Here is an 8,363-nt window from a genome sequence, read left to right as displayed (position 1 = left end):
CAATTCTTATTTTCTTTGGTACATATTTTTGAAGTACGACACATAGTAATCAAATGATTCTGTAAACAAAGATCTTTAACTTAGCCAAAACAATGCTCTTGTTGAGAAGATGATCAAAGAAATGTGATTTTATTGCACGGTATAAAGTCATGAACTAATTTTAGAGGAACATCTTGCTCTTCCTTTTTCTCCTCCTTAAAATTAATGCGAAGCCTAATTGTTGTAAGATGAAAGTATGTTACATATCAACGGGAAAAAATATTACATGTTGTTCAAGATTCGTTGAAGTATGAATTAAATATAGTAATTTCACTCCAAACACTAAAAGTTATGGTATCTTTACAATTAGTAATTTAGTATCCATAATTTTTCTTTCTTAATTACATGTATAGTTAAAGTGAGTGTCGATGCATTTCATTGTCGAAACTTCCTGTCTCATTTTTCGCTTATTTTATTTTAATTTTTTACCCGATATTCTATATGTTCTTTTGAGGCTTGATTGCTCTGATTTTGTGTAAAGACCCCAAAGACAATTGAATTCTCAAAGCTCGAACACAAGTGATCTAGTTTAGAATTCTAATACCTCCTACCAAACGACTCCTAAAAAGTAGGAGTATATATTATTCCACCACAAATCTTTAGTGGTGTTTACGCTATTCCATAATTCATTATTGAACTTTCCCGCAGGCTCAAGCAGAAGAGTGTATAAATCGAGGATTATCGATGAAATTTAGGGTCTACTTAAAATATTTGCCTGAAGTGAAAAAGTTAGTTATTTGAATTAAAGAGAATAATTTTGTTAGATATATATTTTCCTTAAAATTTTGAAATTTTGTGAGTGATTAAAATACTCCTCAAAGCAATTGTTCAACTTTGAAATCTCGAGTGTAAGTAGAAATTGAAATAATTGACAAACTTTTAAAAGTAATTATATTAAAGTATGAATAGTACTTATTTCAATAATTTGCAAATAATATGCATGTCCAAAAGCCCATGTAACAGTTTCATTTAAGATTTATCCATTTATTTTCCACACTATAAAGAATATTCAGAATCAATAAAAAGCTAGTGGTGTTCGTTGGATTCAAACTCCCTCCACTCATCGCGATGACTCTCTCTCTCCTCTCTCCTTCTCCGTCTGCTCTATGCTTTCTCGGTTCCACTTCCTCGTTATCGGCTGAATTCTCCGGCCATTTCAGAAGGCTATGGACAAGCAGAAGCAGAACCGGACCGGCACTTCCGGTTCTCACGAGAGCTTCTTCAGAGAAAGATGATGATAAACCGGCATTCAACCCGTTCGGTTTTGTCACTGACAATCCGTCTAGCCGAAGCGCAATTCAGATGCCTGAGAGTCCTGCTGAGGACGGAAACGTCGGCCAAATGCTTTACGTAACTCAATTTCTTGTCTTATACTTGCATTATTTCCTGTATACTCGAAATTCAGTGATTTTAATGATACGAAAAATAGTTTCGTTACTTTGCTAATACAAAAAAATTAGATGACTTTAATTATACAGAAAATAAATTTGTGACTTTACTTATACAACATGCTAAAGTTTAGTGACTTTAATGATACAAAAAGTAGTCTTGTGAATTTGCTGATGCTTTGATGCAATGTGTAAAGTTTAGTGACGATGCATAAAATTAACCCTGCATTTGTGTTAGATTACTAGTTCCAGCCTGAAATTCTTCGCAGAATCTAAAATCATTGAAGTAACTTAGTGATTATTTCGTGTAGAGAATTGAAGACAAAGGAAAGGAGTACGGATCATATGTCAAATCAGGAAAATTTAGGTGGTTTGTGAGAGAAACAGGTGAGATTTTTATTTGCATTCTGGTTGAATTCATTTTGTTTGTAGTTTAAGGACTTCAAAATGTTCAAGTTTGCCCATTGCAGGATCACCTGAAAGCAGACGTGGGACAGTTATATTTCTCCATGGAGCTCCAACACAATCATACAGCTATCGAGTTGTTATGTCTCAGGTTCTAATTCTTTCTGATATTAGATTTTACTACCTTTGGAGTTAGAAAATTTTGCTAACAGTTTAGGATAGTCAGGACTGATCAGGACCTTGGCTCTTTTCATGGTGCCTATTTCTATTTACTTGACATATTTGTCAATGTATTAACTTGGTAGTATTATGTTTCACATTTACTTAGCACTTCATGCAACTCAATTTATATGGCATTCTTTCTACTTTGGGATGTTCCGAATTATTTCATACATTTTAATTTTTGTAAAATTTTCACAACTCTCAAGAATATTTAAATTCATTGAGCAAATTGTAAACTTTGACGTGATGTTTTCTTAATCACACTAACTATGCAGTCATTCTATTTTTAAACAATCTTTCTGCGTTCATCGACCTATTCAGTTTTAAATTTCTATTGTCAAACCAACTTTTACTATAGTATTTTCTTCTTCCATAATTTATACTATGATGTATAAGTCAATATGAACTATTTACAATCCATCTCCAATTAGTCTTTTAAAATGGGACAAATGTATTAGAGTAGTTTTCGATTATTCAGAAAATTTATAGGGATGCTTTTAAAATAGATACTTGACAAACTGACTATATTCAAAAGGCAGGTGGTATGATATTTTGAAGAATACCTAGAAGAACTTACATAAGATGATTTGGGGATTCTATTGATTTTGTCACTGTCTTTTTGCTGTTATCATCTTAGATTTAAAAGATATGAATGCGTGATCTTGGTCAGAAGCAGGAGGAATTCGTCTAGTCACCATATAACTTGTTCTTCAGTTTTATCTGTTCAGAATATCTCTCGATCTTTTTATCTTCTTGATAATGTTGGTCTTTATTGTTCTTTTCCGTCTGTCTAGATGGCGGATACTGGATTCCACTGCTTTGCACCTGACTGGATCGGATTTGGATTTAGTGACAAGCCACAACCTGGTTACGGTTTCGACTACACTGGTATCGAGACCTTCTCACTGTAAACTTCAGTTTACTTCATCTGAATGTTGTTTTCTTAACTAGGCAACATTATGAAGTTCTGAACAATTTTACTGGCAGAGAAAGAGTTCCATGAAGAGTTCGAGAAGTTACTTGAAGTCCTGGGAGTGACGTCTCCATTTTTCCTCGTAGTTCAGGTCTGAGTGACATTAACCACGCGGGGACTGAAAATTTTATATTACATATCGAAGAATATTATTGGTACTGGTCAGTATTGGATGATAATGGATGGTGTAGATTTTGGTTGAACTAGGAAGAAATTTTTCTTTTTCTAATAGATATTTCTGTTTGTATATTTTTACTCTACGTAGCTACATGATTAGCTATTGGCCTCTATTATGGGAGGTTATATATTATCAATTCTCCTACATATTAGAGCTTGATTAACCAAGAAACTCTCTCTTTTTGTTAATACTGAACTTCAGTGTGTGAATAATTTTTTTTTAACAGAAGGATATATAGAAATGAATAGAAGAAGGGTGAACTAATTAATTGATGCTTCTTATCTGTTATTTTTGCTATCAACGAATTGAAGTGATACTAAACAAGTGCCAATACTGAAGTATACATCATCAGACGGGGAAATGACCATATTCAAAATAAAGGAACATGAGACAGATAGGAAAATTTTGTTGGAAGTGTTGTGTTCGAGAAGTTTTTGGTGTGCGCATGACAATCTAAAATAACTACTCTTCTATGTAAACAGTCGATCGCTGTCCCAATGAGGCACCAAATATTTATCTTAAATATAATAATCTTTCTTGCACTTTAAAAGCTATTTTACTGCATTTCTTGCTTGTTAATTTTAGGCTTCTTGCATTTGTAGATGGTTTTATAAGTTATCAATTTCTTAAAGTAGAAGCTAAATATTTTGAACTTCTGCTTAGGTGCTTAACTTCATCTGATAATATATTTGTAGGGATTCCTTGTGGGTTCATACGGCTTGACTTGGACTTTGAAAAATCCCAGTAAAATATCGAAGCTTGCGATTCTGAACACTCCACTGACAGTTTCTTCACCTATTCCTGGACTTTTTCAGCAGCTCAGGTTTCATTTTCTGTGTAGCTAATCAATTGCTTGCATCTCATGGTATATTTACTGCTCTTGATTGTTGCAAGAAGAATATTAACTGCTCTTTTCACATATTATGGTATTCAAATCCTAATTGGAAGCCTTCTGTGCCCTTTTTGGGTCTTTAGTATTTTTTTTATCTTTCAAATTTCTGGGAAGTTAGCCTCCTAATTGTACTTACTTTTAGTCTTCCCTTTATGTAGAAAACCGAAAACTATTGGGCATCAGACTGAATGATTTCAACTTAGATTATTCACTTTGCTTAATGGGCATTTATTATGTGTAGATGTGAGAAATGCTCTCTACCCTTTAACTCCATATTAGTAAAGAATGAATTTAGGTTATTGAAATAGCTTCTATATATCTGGTTAGTCTGAAATTTCATCAAGATGACATGAAAGCATGATATTTCTCAGAGATCTGGTGTTGCTAGGATCTCACTGTTGTCAAGGAAATGGCCCATAAAAACCCAGCAAAACCCCTGTTTTTTTGTCTTCCATGCGTAATGTTAGCACAGACTGTGATTCTATTATATTGAGCTTTCTGTTTGAGGTGGTCCTTTATTGGTTAACAACAGAGAACTTTAAACTCTCAAAACATCTTGGTTGCAGCATTTCAATGTGCTTGCCTTCACAAACTTACATATGCATAAATGTGTATTTATCTATATAATATCATGGGAACTAGGTGGAATCTGTTTTGTTCCTTATATTGCATCTCTAACTTACTGTGCTTATCTTCTTTCTCTAGTCAGGAGGACATGAGTAGTTTTCTCAAGACACCACAAGAGGTTGTGATTCATAACACCTCAGTGGATACTGCTAATCAACATATAGAGCAAAATTCTTCTTTTTTGTTATCTATTCATCTCATGAAGAAAAGTTTGCTTCATTGCTTGAGAGATGTTCCGTATTCATTTAATTACTTGTTTTTGAAACTGAACTGTCAGTTAACTATTTTCTAATTGAACTTCTCTTCTTTGTTTGTTTTAGAATTCCGTTCTTTGGTGAATTTACTTGCCAGAATGCAGTAATGGCAGAGCGCTTCATTGAAGCAGGTAGCGCGTAGGTATCCAAGATGCATATTACAAGTTGAGAATTGTTTGAATTAGAACTGTATGATTTTACCACTTCGATTGATGTTAAATTAGTTGCTCTACTCACCTGTGTTTTACAACAGATATTATTAAGATAAAGTAAAAGTCATCTTAAAAACAAAACACTAAATCCTCAAAATTCTCTTTCTGAACTTGCAATAATATTGCCATCTGATGTTTATTGATACCATGGTAACGTCCCTGCTAAATAGAAAAATCGGGGATGCACTCCCCAGTTCCTATGAGTGACTACATTTTACAAAACTATTTCCTGCGATTTGCCTTTAGCATAAGAAAACAAAAACCTAGTACCTTATTATGTTGTGGCTGTTCTCAATTCTCTCATCTCCCCCGTCTTCCATGTTGCTCTTTTGTACTTTTGGTCAATGTATGCAGACGAAAATCCTTTATCATGCTCATATCATGTTAATGACATTTATCCTCAAACAGCTAACCTCTTCGCAGAACTGAGCATAGATACCTACATTATTCTCTTGCATTTCTAATCACTTATATCCATGAATTATGGCTTTTTGAGAATGCACGAGTTGATTATCTTAGAAGTTGGAGCTAATGCACTGTTATACCCTGAATATTAACACCAATTTATAACCTAGTAAGGGAATTATGAAGAAGTTTGAATTTGTTAACATTGACTATACCAATCCCCATGCAAATACAAAATAAATATGTAAACTATGGCATGAAAAGTTGCTATAGACTTAATGTACTAGAAATTTATTTTCCTCCACTTAATCTTAGCATTTGCCTACAACTTTCTTATGTAACAAAATGCTACCATGACAGCTACGTCTTAAAGCTGGAGAAGGCTGATGTGTACCGGCTACCATATTTGGCAAGCAGTGGACCTGGATTTGGTTTGTTACCTGCATCTTATTCCACAACTTTGCAGAAACAGATATAGTTGTATATGTTCTAATTCTCTGTCCTTCAAATTGTATCATTTAGCTTAACATGCTTAATCATCTAGCAAAACTTTGCTTTAATACACGTGGTCTATCGTCATTCGTGAAGGAGGATTCTCGAACATGCTTTTGGGGGCCATGCAGTCCGCCTCACCTTTCGGATCTCCCTAGGGACTGTAACCTTTCCAGTAAAATTTGATTATATGCAGTTACATTCATGCGCTAATTAACACCGTTCTCCTTCGGCTATCAAAAAGACTAGCAACTTTGTCCATCCGTTAACCTAATGCGTTTGAGCAAAGATATACAAGAAAAAAATAATTCATACAAGAAAGTGTTGAATTTCAGTAGAAGCTAGTGGCCATTCATGACCAGGTGAGTCCTGTGCTTTCAAGGTTTATTAAGCCTTATAATATTGAATGAGGCATGAAGTCATGAACTAGAGAACTCATGATAATGAAGAATGAAACAAAGTACTACTTAGAGAACACCAAGTCTTAGTTTTCTTAGAAGTCTTTTGATTATTGCAGCAAAATTTATTGTTTAAGTACTTGGGGTTATAAAATACGTATTTGAAGAAACATGACAATCTCTAAAACTGATAATCATGTTCAATCGACTAATCCCGAGTCTGAGTACTGGGTACTTTGAATTCTCAGCTTTGTTGGAAACAGCAAGGAAAGCTAACTTCAATGAGATCGCAAGTCAAATATCATGTGGTTTTGCATCTGGAAGGTATTTAATCTACTTTTGTCTTCCTTAGTTATGCCTGTTTGCATAAACTTCGTGTACATATCAGTTCGGTATGTCTTCACCGTGCATATTAGGTTTATTTCTCAGAGCAAGCAACAAAGCTCAATCCTTGTATTGGTCCAAGTTGTCCAGTGATACAGTTTGATTCTCAGAATCCAAATTGTATTCCTAGCTCTGGTGTTGGTTTCCCTACATGTAGGCATATTGTTGACCAAACGTCATACACTACGTTGGCTACGTGACTTCACCTTCAGTGTCACCACATTTCTTCACGTGAAGAAGTGCAGAAGCTCAGCCTTACTTCAGAGTTAATGAATGTTGCATGTTTGCTTGTTGCAAATGCTATTACACATATTAGATGTAGTTAACCTATTAGTTTCAATTGTACGTCTAGTTCTACCTTGTTTATTCCTCTAGGGGCACCAGTGATTTCCTATATTTGACACATGCCAGCATATGACTATGGCTAAAGCTCTTCACTATCCCAAATATAACAAAGTTCTAACTTCTAACTGCTTCTGACGCTGATTTTTCTTCCTTCTGGGGAATATGGGAACTCGGTATGTTACTTTCAGCTGGGATAAACCAATTTTAGTTGTTTGGGGAATATCAGATAAGTATCTCCCTCAATCAGTTGCGGAGGAATTTCAGAAGGCAAATCCCGATTCTGTCAAGCTTAAGCTGATTGAAGGTGCTGGCCATATGCCACAAGAGGACTGGTAATAGATTTCAACCTTTTTACTTATATGGATATTAGCTCATGTAACTGAAGAGAATTTTCACGAGTCAGAGCTGCATTCTTTTGACAGGCCGGAGAAAGTAGTTGATGCTCTTAGAATGTTTTTCCGTTGATGCATGACCTTCAACCATGGATTTTCAGCTACTCCGTATGTTATTCAACTTGCAGCAGTGTTTACGGTGCCCTCTTTTCTAATTTGAAAAGCATAGTGGAATTATTATGATTATGACAACTCAAAAATTGTGAAAATTAGCCCTTTTAAATTGAAATTTAAAGGCAATCGTGTATAACATCAAAAGGTAATGGTTGAACTCGTATTAGATTGCGCGCGTTTACATTGCCAATGACCTATACAGATGTACATACGTATATGGATGTGAAGTTATGTCCAAAGAGTGTCTGTATTAGTGACTTAGTGTAAATTAATCTTCACAGTGAGTTACTTTACTCATGCTTAAAATAATACTAGTAGTTGATTTTTAGGTAACGTAATACTGCAAATGTTTTTAAATCTTTAATTTGTACTCTAACAATGCCGTACCATCTTTTCTAGACTATATATACATGATGCTTGCTAAAGCTTACAAAAGATAGTTATCTGTGGTTGATTTAAAATAACCTTATAGTGCCAAAGATTTTTTTCCCATCAAGTATAAAATTTAAAATTCTTTTTTTGGGTATAAAAATTAAATGCATATACATTTACATACACACAGATTTTATGGTGGGTTGTGTGTGTGTGTGTGGGTGGGGGGGGGGGGGGGTTAGAAAGGACCAATAAGACAACTTTGAAGGAA

The 8,363-nt window shown here is 34.5% G+C and overlaps 1 protein-coding gene across 1 annotated transcript; it reads left to right on the top strand.

The window, feature by feature from the left end:
- The first annotated feature begins 1,069 nt into the window (after positions 1–1,069).
- LOC104234896 (uncharacterized) lies at positions 1,070–7,886 on the top strand. Its single transcript, XM_009788538.2, has 11 exons — positions 1,070–1,389; positions 1,739–1,814; positions 1,898–1,983; positions 2,849–2,942; positions 3,042–3,118; positions 3,901–4,028; positions 5,045–5,116; positions 5,956–6,026; positions 6,734–6,809; positions 7,403–7,546; positions 7,637–7,886. Exons 1-11 carry the CDS (start codon positions 1,108–1,110, stop codon positions 7,677–7,679), a joined length of 1,149 nt encoding a protein of 382 aa, XP_009786840.1. The 5' UTR covers positions 1,070–1,107; the 3' UTR covers positions 7,680–7,886.
- Positions 7,887–8,363: the final 477 nt, after the last annotated feature.

Source organism: Nicotiana sylvestris, chromosome 6, assembly GCF_000393655.2.
Source record: "Nicotiana sylvestris chromosome 6, ASM39365v2, whole genome shotgun sequence".
In the NCBI taxonomy this organism is placed as follows: domain Eukaryota; kingdom Viridiplantae; phylum Streptophyta; class Magnoliopsida; order Solanales; family Solanaceae; genus Nicotiana; species Nicotiana sylvestris.
This window is presented reverse-complemented; position numbering and strand designations above follow the sequence as displayed.